The sequence below is a fragment of the Scyliorhinus canicula genome, chromosome 4, assembly GCF_902713615.1.
Source record: "Scyliorhinus canicula chromosome 4, sScyCan1.1, whole genome shotgun sequence".
NCBI lineage: Eukaryota > Metazoa > Chordata > Chondrichthyes > Carcharhiniformes > Scyliorhinidae > Scyliorhinus > Scyliorhinus canicula.
Genome location: NC_052149.1, coordinates 30069625 through 30092424, shown reverse-complemented (window position 1 = coordinate 30092424; position 22800 = coordinate 30069625). Strand labels below are relative to the sequence as shown.

The 22800-nt window shown below is 46.0% G+C and overlaps 1 protein-coding gene across 1 annotated transcript in view; it reads right to left on the bottom strand.

Annotated features, from left to right (window-relative positions):
* cdc20 (cell division cycle 20 homolog) overlaps positions 1 to 22800 on the bottom strand; it is a 43392-nt gene that overhangs the window by 14493 nt on the left and 6099 nt on the right. The window contains exons 2-6 of the mRNA XM_038793961.1: positions 20583 to 20818; positions 5511 to 5677; positions 4516 to 4612; positions 1574 to 1702; positions 1201 to 1397 (exon numbers count right to left, since the gene is read on the bottom strand). Of these exons, the coding sequence (XP_038649889.1) occupies positions 1201 to 1397; positions 1574 to 1702; positions 4516 to 4612; positions 5511 to 5677; positions 20583 to 20805 (813 nt within the window). The 5' untranslated portion in view covers positions 20806 to 20818. The remainder of the gene's footprint in view (positions 1 to 1200; positions 1398 to 1573; positions 1703 to 4515; positions 4613 to 5510; positions 5678 to 20582; positions 20819 to 22800) is intronic.

The window sequence follows — 22800 nt, the reverse complement described above, 5'->3', positions numbered from 1 at the left end:
AAATACCACACAGCAATGCAGCAAAAATCAGTGTAATGAGACCCTGAAGCAGTTGATAAAGGAAAATTCTTAAATTTTATTAAAAAGTCCCAGGAATCCAATTGATTTTATGATAATGTTCGAAAAGGATGAAAAAGTGTGTTTCCATCAATTGTAAATTTCTAGGAACAAATACTGTTGCATGTGAGCTGTTGACCTGGAAGCAGTATCAACAGGAATTAAGTTTAAAAAGCTGTATGGCTGGCAGACAAGAAATTGTCCAAACAGAGGAGCTGGAGGATGAAGGCAATCAGTGTACAGATACAAATTAAAAGAAAGCAGAGACAAAAATGCAGCAAATCACTGCCAGGAAGAGCTTAGCTTTTCTATTCAGTAGAAACTGAGATAGGAGCACTTGGAGATGCTCTGCCAGGAAGCACGAAACCACCCCTTCCCCACCCACCCCCAACAAAGTGGCCAAACTGTACCAAGGATGTTATTATTTGGTCAGCTGAAAAGGAACTGGGAAACTACACCAGCAGGACTGTCATGAACTGAGGGAGAAGGTTTGTAGAAGTGTGCCATGCTGGTGTACAAGGTGAAAGTTGTTGTTGGATAGAACACTAACCTATCTGGCATGAAGAACATATTGCAGAACTATGTAGCTACGAAATGCCCCAAGTTATGCAAGTGCTTGTGTAGGACATATCTTACTTGTATCGACTAAAGTGAAATGTATCCTTTTATTTGAAGTATAATTTTCCTGATCATTCATGTTTAATTTGCATTGGTTCAGATTTGCGTTCAAATATAGGCTACAAAAATGGAATCTCATGGTGATTTCTACATTGGAGCGGGGTCAATGAGTAAATTTGGTTCACATAGCGCTCCATGTAACCCTTCCATGTGAGGGTTATCAGCTGTTCAAGCTGGCCACTAACCAAATGCATTATCTGCAAAGCAGAGCTTAGAATGCTAGCCATCTTGGACCTTAATTATAATTGATGCCAAAATTTGCGGTCTGTGTTAGAATTAATTATTTGCCTGGCTAGGATGTGAAGCCAAGTAGATTATGGCCAAGAGAAGTAAAGTAGACAATAGCAGAACCAGTCATTATAATGGTGTACAAGGATAAAACACAACTCCTCATATGCATTTTTAGATATTACAATAGCTGCTTCTCAGTCTACTACAACTAAAGGTTTTGCACTCTGCTATTACCTGAACCTCTCCATTCCTTGTTCCAACTGCCAGAAAATTCCCTTCTTTTATCCACGATACAGAAGCAATGTAGTCCTCCTGACCCTCCAATTGTACAAGTGGTACGATATTACCAGACTCAGCATGCCAGAGATACACATTATTCCCAAGTCCCACAGCCAGGTAGTTCAGTGAACTCCAGTCAATCAAATTCAGATCTGAAAGGTGGTGTTAGAAAAGGGAAGAAAAAAAAGGAGAAAAAAGTGAACAGGTAACAATAAAGGCAAAAAAACTGATTTACCAATATTATATAAATCAAAAGAGTCCGTATTATGGACACAAGCAATTTCTCCTCCCCCTGGATGCTTAAATAATGTTTAACCCCACAACTTACAGTAATCATTTCTGATCTCTGGAGCATCCAGGATTCTCTCTGGCATCGAGGGAATGTACCGTGTGGATTTCTTGGTAGAACTTGGTGTCGTTGACTGGCTGTACAGAACTTTCAGATTATTCTGGTAACCTAGAGAACAAGCAGAGACTAAAACAACAGGACATGATGGGAGGGCTTCCCTACCCAATGGATGGGACTCCAGCTGACAAAACCACAGAACAGGAGGATTCTAGGAATAGCCAACTAGCAGTATTTTACAGAAACACCCAAATACAGGATAAAACAATTTAATCCTCTGCACTGTTATTTTACAGATAGTCTTGGGCAAGTACAGCCCCAATAACGTGCACCCTTGCCCGCCCACCCGACCCATTTATATTAACTATAAACGCCCTACTCGCCAAGTAAAGCTCCAACGGACTTGATATCGATTAAAGGGTTGAGAATGGGCAGGACAGTGGACTTGAGGCCAGGATGAGAACAGCCACGATCGAATGGTGGAGCAGACTCAATGGCCCAAATTTGCTCCTATACCGTATTAACTTATGATATTGAAATCACCCCACAAAAATATGGAGGCCAACTCAAGTAATTCACATTTTTGGATGGGCATCCAACCATCTCACTGCCTGCCCTCTCCTCCATTTTGTGCACTCTTGGTTTAAAATTCAAGCATGGCTCAAATAACAGCATTAAAGTATCAGCCAACAAGAGCATTAAAAATCAATAATATTTTGCAGTTAATAAGCAAAGTCAGAATGGACAAGTTGTGAAGCTCCTACAAGAACAGCTTAATTGTCCCCAGGATTCTAAAAGTGCCAAACAGTAACTTGCATTTAAGTAGCACTATTAACACAGTAAAACATCTCAACTGCATTATCAAAAAAAGTGTACCACCAAGCCATCAGATGTTATGTTCTCACTGGGGTCCAAAAAGGTTCGTCAATGAGGGAAGGAAAAAAAGAAAGGGAAATGCAAATTGTAGGCTTGGGTGGCAGTCAAAACCGGTTCATGAAAGGGCACAGGGAAACTCTAGTTATCTAGACATAGTTACAGAAAATAGTAGGAAATACTGCTTGCTTCTCACCTGGGAAGGACTTGTGAAAAAAACCTGTGAAGCTGGAGACCGTTGAGACTCCTGGACCTTCGCAAACTGCCACCCTGCCTCCAACCTCCCTTGAACAAGTTGTCACCTCTCTTTCCTGGAGCTTCCATGTCTCCAATTGAGTTTCTGCCCTGCCACAGCACCACAAAGTCACAAATGATTCCTACGTGACTGTGACAAAGTAATTCCTTGCCATTAAGTGACCCGTTTGCAGCCGTTGACAAAATCCTCTTCCAACAGTCCTCCATTGTCCAGTTGGGAGGAACTGCACTCTCCCACTTCCATTCTTATCTACTTATATCCAGAGTATCAACTGCAATGGATTTTCCTCCCACTTCACACACAGCTCTGGTATACTCCCACCCCACAAATCTACATAACCCATTGGGGAGACAACACAATTGTTTCATCTCCGAATTGTTAGGCCACTTGTCTGACATTCATTACTAGAGGAGCAGAAAGTTCCCAGTATTTAATTGTGGGAAGATTAAGCCAGTATCTTCAATCTCCATCACAAAATGTTGCCCAGTGAAAAACTCTCTGTCTGGCAAATGTTTGAGGTTGAAATAGACTGTTCACAACCGTGGCATTGTGCTTGATCCCAAGAAGGGCTTTTGAATACATGTGTATACCTTCAGTAAGACTGCCCATTTGTACCACCATAACTTTTTGACTCAGTCAACTGTCGCTGTAACCGTAATCTTTTCTTTGCAGCAATCTCACTTTCTAAATTCTGCACTCAACAGCATTCCCCCACTACCGCCATCCTCATTGACCTACTTTGGCTCACATTTAAACAACAACCAATCTTCATTGTCCAGGGCTCAAATATCCCTCGGGTGAAACAGCAATTATTTGTACCTTTTCAATTCTGTAAACTATATTCACTGCGCAAACTGAAATCGACATCGACGAGACCAAACACAGAATGTTAGCCACTGTTTAATCTGAAAGCATGACAGCTTCCAGTTGCCTGTCTTGCAAGGCCATTGCTATTCTAACTTCATCCAGTTCTGATCAATTCTGAAATGCCAACTCATTCTCTCCCCACAGATTCTGCCAAACCTGCTGAGTATTTCCAGCATTTTCCAATTTTATTATAGTAGAAACAACTGTCTTGGCCTTCTTTATCAGCCACAGGCAAAGCAGATATAAGCTGCAAACTTTGTAAGTGCTAGAATTTCCTAGTCGTTGGTTGATGAGCAAGCACTTTTGGAAAGTGTTCAACTTGAATCTCAAAAGATAGTCAAAAAGTGGTTGCAAATAAAGAACAAAAATAATTGGTAAGAAGTGACTGGTAGAGCTTCCTTCTAGACAGTAGTCAGAAATCAATACATTGGCTTGCATATTAAGTAGCTCAACTTATGAGGTACTTGCGGGCAGCACGGTACCACAAGTGGCTAGCACTGTGGCTTCACAGCACCAGGGTCCCAGGTTCGATTCCCTTGCTGGGTCACTGCCTGTGCGGAGTCTGCACACTCTCCCAGTGCCTGCGTGGGTCCCCTCCAGGTGCTCCAGTTTCCTCCCACAGTCCAAAGATTGGCCATGATAAATTGCTCTTAGTGACCAGAAAGGTTGGGAGGGGTTATTGGGTTACAGGGATGGGGTGGAAGTGATGGCTTAAGTGGGTCAGTGTCTGCACTGTATGTTCTATAACAATCATTTAAGCAGGATGTTCAGACAACTTTATAAATTTTTATGCTCTTTTGCCCCCTCCATTTTTCTTTTCAACACTGATTCTATTAGCCTCTTAACACTAGCAAGAAACAGTTATGATAAAGAGCAAATAATGATCACTTGAGAAATATTCTATAGTAAAACATGTAAATTAAAATACCTTCTGGTGCAGAAAGGGGTTTCCCACTCATGCGTAGAACTTTTGCCTGATTAACATCATAGCCATTCAAGTTTAAGGACCAGGTCTTCTGTTGCTCCTGAACAGGAAAGATACTGTAATGTATTGCAGGAACTTTGATGGATGCAATTTAGTTTACTTTGCTCTTGCTGGTGCTTAGTTCTTCATCTCTTACAGCATCCCACTAGTTCCTATCAAACCGTCAGCCCTTTTTCCAAGTGCTCAATCTGACCAACGTGTTCTTAAATTCCCAAGTGAGGTCATTAGACATCCTGCACTCAGTTGTTCAATTAACATGAAAATTAACACGGTGGTTAATCAATTAGTTTAAAAAGGTTTCTTACTGATAATGCATGCAAGCAACTGTTAGCTTTTTTACTTCATTCAACATTAATCATACTTGTTAGGTTTAAGAGTACAACCATGAAGTGAACACACTTGGTTTCAGGAAGCATACATTCCTTTATGAATTTGTGCGTCAAGTGATTATAATGTTCGCACAAAAAAAAATGCATCGCTATTCTTCACACACTTGTGCTAGTACTGGGAATAATATTTGAAGCTAATCTCTCTCACCATTAGCCAGATGGGTCATTCTGCCTGCTCTTAGAGCACTATTATGCTTTTTAATACCTAATAATATTACAATCTCTTTCTGCATTTGTCAACCCAACAGATCGAGAAAAATAGATAGACTTTTTAATCTCGCCTCTGAAGCGCTTTATAATTGAAAACAGTGGGATGTAGAACATATTTCTCATACCAGAGAGAGTCCTTGCAAAAACATCTGCTTCCAAGCTGCCTCCAAACAGCAATCAAAGCACCAAGAGCAAGGAAATATCCAATTATCTTTAGTGTGGAGGAATAGGTTTTGCAACCACCCATGGAACTTAAGAAATGAAGCATCACAATAGTTTGATGTTCAATTGACTTAAAAAAAAAAACACAATTTCAGTTAGATAATCTTTTATACTCACTTTCTTGGTTGGAGATTCATTTTCCTGCTCATTTTCTTTAGAGATTAAGAAATGTGCCACCTCCATTTGTGCTGCATTACGGATTGGAATGTAACGATCACCGCCTGCTTTTGATGGTGTCCCTTGCACCCGGGAACATTTAGAAGATTTAGGCGTTTTTGTTTTCCCTATAAAGCAGGCAGAAAAGCTTGTTGAAGAGCCCAACATGGTTGCAGCTTTCATTCTGTTTCAATTTCCACATGAAATAACCATTATTAATTTCTTCAAGAAGAGAGAGGAAAGCCGCCAGAACTCAGTCAAATGTGCATAGATCCCATCTCTGAGAATCTTTCCAAACAATTTCACTATCACTGACGTCAAGCTCACTGGCATATAATTACCCTGGTTATCCTTACAACCCTTCTTAAATAATGGGACAACATTGGCTATCCTCCAATCCTCTGGGATCTCAACTGTGGCCAACGAGGACACAAAGATTTCTATTAGAGGCCCAGCAATTTAATCTCTCGTCTCCCTCAGTAATCTAGGATAGAAGCCATCTCTCTCTCTCTCTCTCTCCCTCACCCCTGACGCTCACTCTCCCGCCAAGTCAATAAATGGTTGCCACCTCCGGGTCAACCCGTCCAGATCCCCTCAAGGCGAACTTAATTTTTTCCTTGCCACCCCTGGACCCATCGCCACCCTTTTTTTTAAAGCACCCAGGACATGACGCCCGCAAATCCCTCCCAGTACCCCCTAAGCTTAGGGCATGCCCAAAACATGTGAACGTGGTTCCTCCCGCGCACCTAGCACATTTGTCCTCTATCCCAAAGAATTTGCTCATCCGAGCCACCGTCATGTACTCAGGGCCTCTGCCCACAGCCCGTCCTCCATTTCCCCGCCTAGCTCCTCCTCCCATTTAAGTTTCAGTTCCTCCGTCTGGGACCCTTCCTCCCTCATGAGCACCGTATAAATATCAGAGACTCTACCCTCCCCTTCTTCCCCCCCCTAGAGACTATTCTGTCTTGGAATGCCATTGGCGGGAGGCGTGGGAAAGATGGGACCTGTCTACGAACAAAGTTCCGCAACTGTAGGTACCTAAAATAATTTCCCCCTACCAGCCCAAATTTCTCCTCCAAGCTCCTCAAACTCGCAAAGCTCCCTTCCAGGAACATATCGCCCACCCTTCCTACCCGCCGCCATGCTCGAAACCCCCCATCCATACTCCCGGGGGCAAACCGATGGTGGTCGCAGATTGGCACCCAAACCGACACCCCAGTCTCCCCTACATGCCTCCTCCACTGGCCCCATATCCACAGAGTCGCCACCACTACCAGGCTGGTGGAGTACCTGGCCGGCGGCAGCTGTAGAGGAGCTGTGACCAGGGCTGCCAAGCTGGAGCTACCGCAATGCTTTTTAACATACGCAACACTTCCTTCCTCGTAATAACTACCTGTTCTAACTACCACCTCTCAACAGTTGAGGAATCCTGAGTCAGCATGGCCACAGACATGATCGTAACTGCATGGCCAATTCAAGAAAAGCATTACCGTACATTTTACATTACCGCTTCTGACCTCCAAAGACTTTGATTCAGAACCACAAAAACTGATGGAGTAAGGGGCAGCACGGTGGTGCAGTGTTTTGCACTGCTGTATCACAGCACCGAGGTCCCAGGTTCAAGCCCAGCCCTGGGTCACACATTCTCCCCGTGTTTGCGTGGGTTTCGCCCCCACAACCCCAAAGATGTGCAGGGTAGGTGGATTTGCCTCACTAAATTGTTTTCAATTAAGGACAATGAATTGGGTACTCCAAATTTATTTTAAAAGACTCATGGAGTATCCTTAAATTTGTCACATGCATTCCTCATATGAAAGCCATGATCTCCCCTCATTCTTCTAAACTCTCGAGAGTATAGGCCTAAATTGTTCAATCTCTCCTCACATGACAAACCCCTCATCTCTGGAATCAATCTAGTGAACCTCCTCTGAACTGCCTTCAATGCTACATCTTTCCTCAAATTGTGGTCTCACCAATGCCTTGTATAGTTGCAACAAAACTTCCTTACCTTTATACTCCATTCTCGCTATCAAATTCCATTTGCCTTCCTTATTATCTGCTGCACCTGCATGCCCGTTTACTGTGGCTCACGCATGAGGACACCCAGGTCCCTCTGCATCGGAGCACCCTGAAGTCTAAGTTGCCTTTCCATTTTTCCAACCAAAATGCATGACCTCACACTTATCCAAGTTCCACACCCCCCGGCGCCATTCTGGCCCACCCCCGCCCCATTCTGGCCCACCCCCGCCCCATTCTGGCCCACCCCCGCCCCATTCTGGCCCATCCCATAATTAATCTTGTGTGTAAATAAAGTACCATTGATCTTGAGCCAACTAACTGGTGTTTGGCTCTTTGATCGATATCCGGTTGAACCTTGTGGTGGTATCATTTGATACCTGGCGACTCTGAGCAATATATCATCGCTATCTAAAGAAAGAAGGGCAACCTTATTGATTGCCATATTTATAGCAGGTAAAAAAGACACCTGCTAGTATTCTATCCAAGCTAATAAATTATCCCTAATCCCATGTGATCTCACCTTGTGAATTAACCTTCGGTGTGGCACCTTATCAAGCGTCTTCCGGAAGTCCAGATCTCTACAGAATCCCCATTATCCACTTTGCTTGTTACATCTTCGAAGAACTCAAGCAAATTAGCCAAACATGATTTGCCCTTTGTAAAACCATGCTGACTTTGATGGATAGACATTTTACAAATGTCCTGATATTACGTCCTTGATAATTAATTCTAATAATTTTCCAACAACAGATGTCAAACTAACTGGTTTGCAATTTCCCACATTCTGCCTCCCTCCCTTTTTGAATAAGTGTGTTATGTTAACATTTTTCTAATCCACTGGAGCCTTTCCTGTGTCAATGGAATATCTTAATCAATGGATCCACTACCTCTGCTGCCAATTCCTTTAACACCGTCAGATGTAGGCCATCAGGTCCGGGGACTTGTCTGCCCTCAATCCCAAGAGCTTGTTGAGTACTGTTCCCTATTGATGCCGATTGTTCCAAGTTCCACCCTTACTATCACCTCTGAATTGCCCATTCTTATAGGAATGATACTGGTGTCTTCCACAGTGAAAACTGAGGCAAAGTATTGATTTAGCATCTCTGCCACTTGTGTTCCCCACTATTAACTCACCGGTTTCATCTTCCAAAGAGCCAACATTCACCTCAGCGACTCTTCCCTTTTATGTACCGGTAGAAGCTGTTCCTACCCTTTTTAATATTGTGCTAGTTTATTTTCATAATTTACCATTGCTTACTTTTTTAGTATCCCTTTGTTAATGTTTAAAGTTTCCTCATCTTCCAGCCTGTCACTGGCCTTTGCAGTATGATATAAACTTAGTTTTTCTCTTTATAATGGCCTTGACCTTCTGTTTAGCCATGGATGTTTTTAACCCCTCGTCCCATCTTTCTTCCTCATTAGGATATATTTTAGTTGTGAAGAATGGAGTATCTCCTTAAACAACTGTCACTACTCATCAGCTGTTCTACTTCTTGCCCAGCCTTTATGGGCCAAATCTATCCTCAAGCCTATGTAATTTCCTTTATTCAATTCTAGAATACTTGTGGGCCTCCACTTTCTCACCCCCAAAATGAATCTCGAATTCTACCATACTATGGTCACTACTCCCTAGTAGATCCTCAATTAGGTCATTGATGAATCACTCCTCATTACAGAATACCAAATCAAGAGTAGCCTCTTCACTGGTTGGTTTCCCAACATCGTGTTCCAGGAAACATCTCTAATGCATTCAATTAACTCTGCCTCAAGGCCACCCGTGCCAATTTGATTCCTCTAGTCTATGTGCATACTAAAATCACCCATTATTATTGCCATACTTTTCCTGTTGAATAATAATCCACTGGCTGGAAACTGAAATTGAATTTAAAAAAAAAAAAGACTTTATGAAAACAGAGACTAAGGTGACTTGACATCACAGCCAAAGATGGCTACCCCAAATTACTGCACAGCACATTCCTCATTTCAACCTACTGGAATGCAGATGGCATGTTTGCAAAACCTAAAGACAATGGCTCCTGGGAATATGAAGGATCAACATCTCCTGGCCCAATAATAAGGCAATCACCAGAGATATTCAACTGCTGGTAAGGACCATCAGATACCTTTCCAGACACGAGCTAATTAAGTTACCCTCGACTGCACTGATAAGAGTTATAGAATCATAGAATTTGCAGTTCAGGAGTCCATTCGGCCCATTGGGTCTGCACAGGCTCTTGGAAAGAGCACCCAACCTAAGCCTCCACCTCATCCTTGTAACCCAGCAACCCCACCTAAACTTTGGCCACTAAGGGGCAATTTAGCATGGTCAATTCACCTAACCTACACATCTTTGTGGAGGAAACCAGAGCACCTGGAGGAAATCCATGCAGACATGGGGAGAAAGTGCAAACTTCACCCAGACAGTCACCCGAGGCCAGAATTGAACCTGGGACCCTGGAGCTTGGAGGCTGCAGTGCTAACCACTGTGGCGCCATGCCGCCCTTTATTTGGATCCCCCAGAAATTGGGTCCCATGACAAGCCAACCCATGTATGTTTTAAGCACATATTTTCTCAGCAGAAGAGACAAGCAGCTGAGAAGTAGGATCTCCCCCGCCTTCCTCACTTGGCAACCCACCTGGAGAACAACCCACGGTCACAAATCACAGCATTCCAAGACCCCAAGGTTGGCACCCAAAGATAAATTTAGAAGATAAAGTACACGATTCCCGGCTTGGGTCACTGTCTGTGCAGAGTCTGCACCTTCTCCTAGTGTCTGCGTGGGTTTCCTCCCACAATCCAAAGATGTACAGGGTAGGTGGATTGGCCATGCTAATGTACCTCTCAATTGAAAAAAAATTGGATATTCTAGATTTATATATTTTTTTAAATCACTGAATACCATTGATCAGAAACTGAACTGGACTAGCCACATTAATACTGTAGCTACCAGGGCAGGTCAAAGACTAGGAATCCCATGGCAAGTAACTCACCTCCTGACCTCCCAAAACCTGTCCACCATCTATAAGGCACAAGTCAGGAGTGTAATACTCCCCACTTGCCTGGAATGAGTGCAGCTCCAACAACACTCAAGAAGCTCTACACCGGGCAGCACGGTGGCACAGTGGTTAGCATTGCTGCCTACGGCGCTGAGGACCCGGGTTCGTATCCCGGCCCTGGGTCACTGTCTATGTGGAGTTTGCACATTCTCCCCGTGTCTGCGTGGGTTTCACCCCCACAACCCAAAGATGTGCAGGATAGGTAGATTGAACACTCTAAATTGCCCCTTAATTGGAAAAAATAATTGGGTACTCTAAATTTATAAAAAAAAAAAAAAAAAAAAAAAAAAAGAAGCTCTACACCATCCAGGACAAAGCAGTCCGTTTGATTGCTACCCCTTCCACAAACATTCAAACTCTCCAACACCGACAAACAGTGGCAGCTGTGTATACCATATACAAGATGCACTGCAGTAAGGTTCCACAGATAGTAGTAGTCGTTGGTTTGGAAGGTGCTATCTAGGACAAGTGTAGCAGATACCTGGGAACCCACCACCTGGAAGTTCCACTCCAAGACACTCACCACCCAGACTTGGAAATATATCGCCGCTCCTTCACTGTCACTGGGGCAACATCCTGGAACTCCCTCCCTAGCAGCACAGTGGGTGTACCTACACTTCAAGGACAGTGAGAGATTACTCACCAACACCCTCTGAGGGGAAACTGGGGATGGGCAATAAATGCTGTCCTAACCAACAATGCCCACATCCCATAAATGAATTTCAAAAAAACACTTTCAACAGTAACGCAACTAGAAATCCATTCTCCAGGCTTTCCCACAGTATCCTATGGTGGAATTAATCTGTGAACCAGAGCTGCAACAAAAAAGATAAAAGACTGCAGCCCTGATATTTCCAGCTGAGGCCTTCACAGCAGGTCGGCTTTTGCTCACATCAAGACTCAGTACACACTTTCTATGGATTTGGGAGGGAACAAACCCCCTACTGTGCCACCCCAACCCCAGGATATGACAACGGTCATTATTTTCAAGCAAATCATGCATTCCCCTCATTTCCAAAGTAGGGAAAATGCGGACAAATTCTTCTGAAATGCATACTTCCTGTTGCTGAGGAAATCCTCCCAAAGACACTGTTTTTAGACCTTCCAAAATCACCCAAGAAAAATGTCAAGAGTTACACCACTAACTCTTCACTGCACTCAACAATCTGACCAAAGAATGTGATTCAGTAAATAGTGGGGCCCTGTATGTATGCACTTCACACAAGAAACTTAATCTCAATCCTCCATCTATTCCATGATATGAATGCAACAATAGAGTGGGAGATCTGAAACAGAAGCCTTCAAAATCCAGACTGGTGTCAAGCAAGGTTGTAATTGTCTGCATACTATTTACAATCTACCTGATAATAGTTATTCAGCTCAACAGCCCTCTGGTGGTTTGAGTATTAAACAACATCTAGATAAAAACTCAGTTGCCTGACATGTCAAACTAACTGAGCATCATAGACATACCTGGTCTACAGTTTTCAATGACTGCATGTTGCTGCCCACTTTGTATCACATTTACAAGCCATTCCAGATCATTGCAATTCTGCATACAAGAGACTCAAGACTGTCCCGGAATGTGCCCACACCTACTCAGCCAAATATTCACCTTCCATATACCTGTATGTTGAAGTGGACACTTGAAATGTTGAGCATTTGCCATACTTTGGCAGCCATCTCTCTCAAAGGGAACCATTGATAAGCAGATCCCATACCAGATCACTTGTGCCAGCTCAACCTTTTGAGTGTGACAACAAAGACCTCCACAGGTTGACAGTAATCTGTACAGAGCAGGTGTCATCACCACACCACTGTACTGCAGCAACACACGTGCACTAGAGAAAATCCATCACCAATGCCTCTTCTCCATCCTCCGATTTGGGAGGACGAACAAATGCAATTATCCCCTTGAAGCCAGCTCCACAAGCACTCTGACAAAACTCCTGAGCTCCCAGTGCCTGCGTGGGTCTCACCCCCACAAACCAAAAATATGCCTGGTACGTGGATTGGCCACGCTGAATTATCCCTTATTTGGAAAAAAAATAATTGGATACGACAAATTTATTTTTAAAAAACTGATGTACTGAGCACCGTCTAAATGGCCAAAAAGCCAGTAAGGAACAGTCTGTGGTTGTTGGGAGAGATGGCAGTGTAGCGGTGATGTCACTGGATGAGTAAGCCAGATGCCCAGGCCAATGCTCTGGCATCCAAAGGTTCAAATCCCACCATGACAGTTTTGTGCAATTGAAATGCAATTAATAAATCTGGAATCAGGACTTCTGGTGGCGGCGATGACGTAGGAAGCCGCACATTTGGGAGCTCCCGATTCAAACGGACTTTTCGGCTCTTTTGAGAGCCCAAAACGGAATTTTTTCGACGTCTCCCGGTGGGAGGTGTGCTGATCGACTTTCTCCGCATTACATGACTCGAACTCGGAGTGGAAAGGAGGAAAAAACGGCAGCAGCTCCCCAGAAAAAAAGAGGGGAAGGATTCCAAGATGGCGGCCGGCGGAGCACCAGAGGCGTGGAAGCTGTGGGCCCAGGAGCAGCAAGCTGCTCTCCTGCACTGTTTTGCAGATTTCAAGGACGAGGTGCTGAGCTCTCTGCAGGAAACGAATAAAAGGCTCTCGGAGATTCAGACGACCCAGGGTGCTGCCATCCAGGCGTTGCAGGCACAGGCCACTGAATGAGAGGAGGAGACCGTGGTCCTCGTGAGGAAGGTGGAGGGGCACGAGGCTCCCCACAAAAAGTGGCAAGACCGCTTCGAGGAGCTTGATCACCGCATGAGGCAGAAAAATCTGAGGATCTTGGGCCTTGCGGAGGGGCTGGAGGGGTCGGATCTGACAACCTACGTGGCCACGATGCTGAACTCGCTAGTGGGGGCAGGATCTTTCCATCTGCCCCTGGAGCGAGCCCACAGAGTACTGGCCAGGAGGCCCAAGGAGAACGAACCCCCGCGTGCGGTGCTGGTGAGGTTCCACCGGTTCAGTGATCGGGAGTGTGTGCTGCGCTGGGCCAAGAAGGTGAAGAGCAGCAATTGGGAGAATGGGGTAGTACGGATCTACCAGGATTGGAGTGCGGAGATGGCTAAGCGGCAATCCAGGTTTAATCGGACGAAAGAGGTGCTCTACAAGAAGATGATAAAGTTTGGAATGCTGCAGCCTGCGCGCCTGTGGGTAACTTATTTGGACCGGCATTATTATTTTGATTCCCCGGAGGAGGCGTGGGCCTTCGTGCGGACGGAGAAACTGGGCTCGAGCTAGGGGTTGGGGGTTGCTGGGTCGGTTGCAATGCTTTACTGCTGGTTTCTGCTGTTGCTGTGTTCTCTTTTTCTGTACTTTTGTAATTTTGATATGGTTATTTATTGGGGTGTTGTTCTGTTTTTTGTTGGGGGGCATTGTTTGAGTTTTGTATCTTGCGGGGACGGTTGGGGGGGTTTGTTGTATTCTATATCGGGTTGGGGGGATGGAGTGGGGCTGGTATTTGGGAGCTGCGTCAGAAGGGTGTGGTGGGGCAGTGCGAAAGCGCGGGCTTTCCTCTGGCTTCCCGCGTTGTGGGGCTGGGGGGTGGAGACGATGATGGGGGTGGGGGGGCCTTAACTGGTTCTTCCCCGCACTGGAGCAGTGCCTGGAGGAGGGACAGGATGGGGGATGATCCCACTTTGGGAGGGGTTGGGTTTTTTGGCGAGAGTTTCCAGGGTCAGCAGAAGTTAGCTGACCCACGGAAGTACAATGGAGGACGGTTTGCGGCTAGGAGGGTTCCTAACCTGGGTGGGGGGGAAAACTACCGGGTTGCTGCTGGCAGGGTCACGAAGGAGCTGGTGTGGGCCAGGGGGGGACAGAGGTGAGGTGTTGTCGCTGTGGGGACTGGGTCGGGCAGGGGGTGCTAGCCTGGGTCGGGCAGTCGACGGGCTATGGCTAGTCGCCGGGGGGGGGACGCCCTCTGATCCGGTTGGTCACCTGGAATGCGAGAGGATTGAATGGGCCGGTGAAGCGGTCGAGGGTACTTGCTCATCTGAGGGGGCTAAAGGCAGATGTGGCAATGCTTCAGGAGACCCACCTGAAGGTGGCGGACCAGGTCCGTTTGAGGAAGGGGTGGGTGGGGCAGGTTTTCCACTCTGGGTTGGATGTGAAGAACCGGGGAGTGGCGATTCTAGTGGGGAAAAATGTGTTGTTTGAGGCATCGGAGGTGGTGGCAGATAAGGGGGGTAGGTATGTTATGGTTAGGGGCAGGCTACAGGGAGAGAAGGTGGTACTTGCTAGTGTGTATGCCCCAAATTGGGACGATGCGGGCTTTATGAGGCGTATGCTGGGACGGGTCCCGGATCTAGAGGCAGGAAGTCTGATTATTTTGGGGGGGGGGGGGGGGGGGGGGGGTCGTCGTGGGGAGCTGATATCCATCCAGGCACACAGGCAGAGGAGCGAGGGATAGACTGGTGGGGAAAATGCTGGAGGTAGATAGGAGGTACGCGGAGGCACCAGAGGAGGGACTGTTGGGGGAGAGGCGCAGCCTACAGGCTAAATTTGATTTGCTGACCACTAGAAAGGCGGAGGCACAGTGGAGGAAGGCACAAGGGGCAGTGTATGAACATGGTGAAAAGGCGAGTAGGATGCTGGCTCATCAGCTCTGCAAGCAGGATGCGGCTAGGGAAATTGCTGGAGTGAGAGACAAGAGTGGGAATGTGGTGCGGAAGGGGGTAGAGGTGAATGAGGTCGTCAAGGACTTTTACGGGGAGCTGTACCGGTCGGAGCCAACGGTGGAGAGGAGGGGAATGGAGAGGTTTCTCGACGAGCTAACTTCCCAAAGGTGCAGGAGGAGCAGGTGGAGGGGTTGGGGGCGCCGATTTAGCTGGAGGAGCTAGTTAAGGGGATCGGGCAGATGCAGTCAGGGAAGGCGCCGGGGCCGGATGGGTTCCCGGTGGAGTTTTATAAAAAGTTTGTGGACCTAGTGGGCCCCTTGCTGGTGCGGACACTCAACGAAGCGTGGGAAGGAGGGACTTTGCCCCCGATGATGTCGGGCACTGAATTTCGTTAATCTTAAAGAGGGACAAGGACCCCCAGCAGTGTGGTTCATACAGGCCCATATCTCTCCTCAATGTGGATGCAAAGGTGCTGGCAAAAATCCTGGCCACCAGGATAGAGGACTGCGTGCCAGGGGTTGTACACGAGAACCAGACAGGTTTTGTGAAGGGAAGGCAGTTGAACATGAATGTGCGGAGGTTGTTGAATGTCATCATGATGCCGGCGATTGAGGGGGAGGCTGAGATAGTGGTGGCGCTGGATGCGGAGAAGGCCTTCGATAGAGTGGAGTGGGGGTACTTATGGGAGGTGTTGGGGAGGTTTGGATTTGGTGAAGGGTTTATTAGATGGGCGAGGCTGCTATTTGAGGCCTCGATGGCGTGCGTGGCCACGAATGGGAGGGGGTTGGAGTACTTCCGGCTTTACCGAGGGACCAGGCAGGGTTGCCCCCTGTCCCCCTTGTTGTTTGCATTGGCAATCGAGCCGTTGGCGATGGCGTTGAGGGATTCAGGAAGGTGGAGGGGTTTGGTGCGAGGTGGGGAGGAACATAGGGTGTCGTTGTATGCCGATGACCTGCTACTACATGTGGCGGACCCGGTGGGAGGGATGCCGGGGGTGATGGAGCTGCTAGCTGAGTTTGGGACCTTTTCAGGCTATAAACTAAATCTAGGCAAGAGTGAGGTGTTTGTGGTGTACCCTGGGGACCAGGAGGAAGGAATTGGTAGGCTCCCGCTTAGGAGGGCAGGGGAGAGTTCTAGGTACCTGGGGGTGCAGGTGGCCAGGGACTGGGGGACACTACACAAGCATAATTTCACCAGGCTTGTGGATCAGATGGAGGAGGAGTTCAAGAGGTGGGACATGCTGCCATTGTCGTTGGCGGGGAGGGTGCAGTCCGTCAAAATGACGGTGCTTCCGAGGTTCTTGGTCCTCTTTCAGTGCCTGCCCATCTTCATCCCCAGGGCCTTCTTTAAGAGGGTGACTAGCAGTATTTTGAGCTTTGTGTGGGCACATGGGACTCCGAGTGTGAAGAGGGTTTTCCTGGAGTGAGGGAGGGATAGAGGCGGGCTGGCGCTGCCCAACCTTTTGGGGTACTATTGGGCGGCCAATATGTCAATGGTGCGTAAATGGGTGATGGGGGGGGCGGCGTGGAAAAGAATGGAGATGGCGTCTTGCAGAGGTATGAGCCTGGGTGCCTTGGTAACGGCGCCGTTGCCGCTTTCTCCTAAGAGGTATACCACGAGCCCGGTGGTGGCGTCGACCCTAAGAATCTGGGGACAGTGGAGACAGCATGGCGGGAAACAGGGGGCTCGATGGAGGCTCTACTATGTGTAAATCATCATTTCATCCCGGGGAACACTGATGGGGGATTTAGGGGGTGGCATATGGTGGGCATCAGTAAACTGAGGGACCTGTTTATTGGCGGCAGGTTTGCGGGCCTGGGGGAACTGGAAGATAAATTTGGGCTCCCCCAAGGGAACATGTTCAGATACTTGCAGGTAAAGGCGTTTGCTAGGCGACAGGTAGAGGAGTTCCCTTTGCTGCCCTCGTTTGGGGGGGGGGTGGGGGCGATGGACAGAGTGCTTTCTGGGGTGTGGGTCGGAGAGGGGAAGGTGTCTGACATTTATAAGGTAATGCAGGAGGTGGAGGAGTCGTCAGTGGAGGAGCTGAAGGCTAAATGGGAGGGGGAACTTGGGGAGCAGATAGAGGTCGGGACTTGGGCGGATGCCTTGGAGAGAGTCAACTCTTCCTCCTCATGTGCGAGGCTTAGACTCATCCAATTCAAGGTGCTGCACCGGGCCCACATGTCCGGGACTAGGATGAGTAGGTTCTTTGGGGGTGAGGACAGGTGCACCAGGTGTTCGGAGAGTCCAGCGAATCATGCCCATATGTTCTGGGCATGCCCGGCACTGGAAGAATTCTGGAAGGGGGTGGCGGGGATGGTGTCGAGGGTGGTTGGATCCAGGGTGGGAACCGATTTTTGGAGTTGCGGTGGAGTTGGGAGTGCAGGAGGCAAAAGAGGCCGATGTCCTGGCCTTTGCGTCCCTAGTAGCCCGGCGGAGGATCTTGATGCAGTGGAAAGATGCGAGGCCCCCCAGGTGTGGAGACCTGGATCAGTGACATGGCGGGATTTATAAAATTGGAGAGAGTCAAATTTGCCCCGAGAGGATCAATACAAGGGTCCTATAAACGGTGACAGCCTTTTCTGGACTTCCTGGCTCATAGATAGATGTCTTGGTCAATAGCAGCAGCAACCCTTGGGGGGGGGTGTTCCTTATTATTGTTTCTATTTCTTTTCTATGGTTATGTAACTTAACATTGTATTAATTTAAGTTGTTGTTAATATGTTTTGTTGTTCATTGAGGATGGGCGAATGTTTATGACTGCTATCATTATTGTTATTGTTGGTATTTTATTACGGTTCGTCGTTGTATAAATACAAAATTTTTCAATAAAAATTATTTTAAAAAAATAAATAAATCTGGAATCAATCAGCAATGGTGATCATGACAGCTTTCATTAATATAAAAACTCATCTGGTCCACAAATGTCCTTCAGGGAAGGGACCTGACCTAGAGTGGTCTACACAGGACTCCAGACCCACAGCAATGTCATTGATCCTGAACCTGTCCAGCAAGCCATTCAGTTGTTTCAAAGAAACAACTACAGAAAAGCCAATACAGGATCAAAATCAGGTGGAGCACCTGGCATCAACCTCGGCAACAAAAACAATGGCACACCCAGCCCTGTTGACCTTCTTCACTAACACCTGGGAGTTTATGGCAAAATGTGGAGAGCGATTCTCAACTAGTCAAGCAACAGCCCAGAGTCATACTCACCAAATCATACTTTACAATGTCCCAGACACCACCATCCCTGGTTATGCCCTGTCCCATTGACAAAATAGGTGGCATTATAGTCGTGTACAATCAGGGGAGAGTTGCACCAAGAGTCCTCAACATTCACTCAGGCTCCCATGCAGTCTCAAAGTATCAGGTCATACATGGGCAAGGAAACCTCCTGATTACCACATACCACCCACTCAGTTGATGAATCAGTAATCTCCATGGTGAATACCACTTGGGGGAAACACTGAGATGGCAAGGACGCAAAATGTACTCAGGACAGGGACTTCAATGGCCATTGCAAATTAACACAATATAAAGTTACAGAATAGAAACTACAATAAGGAACACCCGCCCCGGGGTTGCTGCTGCTATTGACCAAGATACCTATCTTTGAGCCAGGAAGTTCAGAAAAGGCTGCCGTTCTTTTTGTTCTTAAAGGACATAGCTGTTTAGAACATAGAACAGTACAGCACAGAACAGGCCCTTCGGCCCTCGATGTTGTGCCGAGCAATGATCACCCTACTCAAATCCACGTATCCACCCTATACCCGTAACCCAACAACCCCCCCTTTAACCTTACTTTTTAGGACACTACAGGCAATTTAACATGGCCAATCCACATAACCCGCACATCTTTGGACTGTGGGAGGAAACCGGAGCACCCGGAGGAAACCCACGCACAAACGGGGAGGACGTGCAGACTCCGCACAGACAGTGACCCAGCCGGGAACTGAACCTGGGACCCTGGAGCTGTGAAGCATTGATGCTAACCACCATGCTACCATGCTGCCCCTGTTTGACTAGGCTGTCCTCACAAATAGTTTTGGCAAGATAACCACTAAACTTGAGAGAAATTCCGATCTTCACATTGAGGATACACTCTAAATGAGATAGATTTTGAACGGACATAGCACTCAAGACTGGGTAACCACAAGATGCTATTGGCCAGGATGCGGCCAATGGTGCAGGGGACCAGAACCAAGAGTCATGGTCTAAGGATACAGGGTAAACATTTTAGGACTGAGATGAGAAATGATGTCACCCAGGGAGTGGTGAGCGTGCAGAATTGACTACCACAGACAGTAGCTGAGGCCAAAACATCGTATGTACTCGGGGGAGACACACACATAAATCCAGTAAATACAATTTCCTTTTGGACCAATACCATTTGAGATTAGTCAAACCAATTGTAGAAAATGGCAACCCTTTGCTGGCACTACAGACAAGTACTTCCAACATCCCAGGATCTGTTCACTAATGGAGAATTTATTATCATCCTTAGAACTTCCTACAGATTGACAATCTAGTGCAATAAACATACCATCTGCATAACTATTTGCCATCTGAATAAGTATTTGCAGATCAATTCTTAACCAGCTAGTCTCAAAAGATTTAGATTCACGTTAAACAATATAGGCATTATTAGCTCTAATTTGTTTCTGAAGGTAAAGTGGTTAGTGAGCTTACTTAAAAAATGTTTCCCATCTCAAATTCCATCACCATATCCTAGGTAGGTCAACAGGTGGCACAGTGGTTAGCACTGCTGCACACAGCACTGAGGACCCGGGTTCGATCCCAGCTCTGGGTCACTGTCCATGTGGAGTTTGCACATTATCCCGTGTCTGAGTGGGTTTCACCCCACAACCCAAAAGATCTGCAGGTTAGGTAAATTGACCATGTTAAATTGCCCCTTAATCGGAAAAAAATAATTGGGTATTCTAAATGTTTTAAAAAAAAGAAACCCTAGGTAGGTCAAGAACAAAAATAAGCCACACATAGAAACAATGTCCACTTCAAGCTCCCACAGCAATTCAGAACATACTACACAGGCCACACAAAGAAAAAAAAATGAGAACATTGCATGGAACAAAATGTGGCAGAGTCAAAAGGAGCCCATTCCAAGCAAGTTTCAAGAGAAACTATATGTGTTGTTCTATTTCTATCTCTTTACCCCAAAAATTTGGCAAGCAACAATCTGGAAGCTGAACAAATGCTATCCAAAATCCCATCCTCATTAGAAAAAGCTGTGAGCCAAACATTGAAAACTAGAACAACATTAATCCAGCAAGCAGGACCTCTCCCAGTTACCTGGTGTCTTGCTGGGTGTTACCATCTTGGATGCATTCAGTGACCAGTTTGTAGTTTTCATTGGCGATAGACTACTGGTATTCGCTGAAGTAGACATTGACCCAGAAACACTGGGATTGTTCTCCTTTGCTTTCCGCTGCCACCTGGCAAGCGGCCCATTTGTTATGGGAGCATCCAATTTCAGGAGGTTGTTGATGTCACTCTCAAAAACAAACTGAGACATTCTGAGCACACCTCTGTATAGAAGAAAGGGAAAATTAAGAGAACAAGTCAGAAGGGGATGTGAACAAGCTGACCTAATTCATATGCACAATTCAATATATTTGAAGTACAAGTGCCATTGTTTCAACAATGGATTCGGGTTAGTTTATTCAGTCTTCAAGCACATTAGCAGATGACATTTAATAATGCAACTGGAATCCTAAATTCAGTATATTTGGTTAGCCCACATTTTATAAAAGTTCATCATAATTTCCTTACGTTAAATGAAAATCGCTTATTGTCACAAGTAGGCTTCAAATGAAGGTACTGTGAAAAGCCCCTAGTCGCCACATTCCAGCACCTGCTCGGGGAGGCTGGTACTTTTGCCCTCATGTCTCAATTTACAAAGCCCAGGATCCCATGCCTTAGTAACCAGCTTCTCAACTTGCACTGCAACCATCAATAATGTGTACATACATCCCAGGTATCTTTGTCCTGCACTGCCTTTTCAATGGCACCATTGTCACAACAGGCATATTGAACTTTTTAAGGAGACGTGTTTCTAAAAGAAACACAAGAAAAGACATGGTGACAAAGATGGCTGAGAATGTTTGCACTGTAACCAATCACTATTTGTTGATGTACCATCGTCAATGTACTCTGTTGATTATTCTTTTGTCTACTACGTACATGCTATGAAATGAAATGAAAATGAAAATCGCTTATTGTCACGAGTAGGCTTCAAATGAAGTTACTGTGAAAAGCCCCTAGTCGCCACATTCCGGCGCCTGTTCGGGGAGGCTGTTACAGGAATCGAACTGTGCTGCTGGCTTGCCTGGGTCTGCTTTCAAAGCCAGCGATTAGCCCTGTGAGCGCTATGTTCCTTGGCCGCAGAAAAATACTTTTCACTGTACTTCAGTACATGTGACAATAAATATCAATCAATCAATGTAAACTGAGAATGGAAACTTCCTATGTGGATTATACTTAGTCCTAAGAGAGCATGGGATATCACACCTGAAAGGTGTCATGGATTTCTTCAAACAGGGATTTGAAAGAGGGAAACCCCAAAGATGCAAAAGACTAAGCTTTAATCCTGTGAAAACACATCTCCAGCTGATTTATATCTCAAGAACGTGGAATGGTCCAAGTTCAAAGAAAACTGACTATGGGCAAAAGACTTGTTTGGTTGCTGCTGTTTTTCAAGAATACACAGGGACATGGGTTTTAAAAAAAAGCTGGCTGCAGACTGGTGCTGGGGCATTAGTGCATATGTGGCACAGGAACAAGAGATAACAGCCAGTCACCCTTGCAAAAAGGCAAGCAGACAAAGGACGTCTGTCACTGAAAAGAGACAGAAGCCTCGAAAGGAAATAGGGAGTCTTTTCAGCCAACTCTGTAGAAACTAGTATGTTCAATCTAATAAGCCAACGTCAGCCCTACTGGAATCACCCAACATAAGGGCCACAACATACTCCCATCTATACTCCTGAACATATATATTCCACCCCCCACCCAAGTTTTAGTAACTAATAAACTTACTCTTTTCTGGACTCGAGAAAACCTGGTTAAATTTACTTCTCCCTAATAGGAAATGGATTAACTTTAAATTACTGTTGTTGCTGCAAACTGAGGGGAGGGGGAGGGGTTGAATAAAGATGGGGAGCTAGTTCATTCCTCCTCACTTGAGCATAACACACTTTGGGTCCAGATGGGAAGTTAACAAATTTAGGGACCTCGGCTGGTCATGACACCATGTATTTTGTTTTTAAGTCTCTCCTCGTTCTTCCTACATAAATGTATCACTTCACGTATCTCTGCATTAAATTTCACCTGCTGGACTCGAGAAAACCTGGTTAAATTTACTTCTCCCTAATAGGAAATGGATCAACTTTAATAAAAAGGGGAGCTGGCTCATTCCTCCTCACTCGAGAGCATAACATATTTTGGGTGCAGATGAGAAGTTAACAAATTTAGGGACCTCGGCTGGTCATGACACCATGTATTTTGTTTTTAA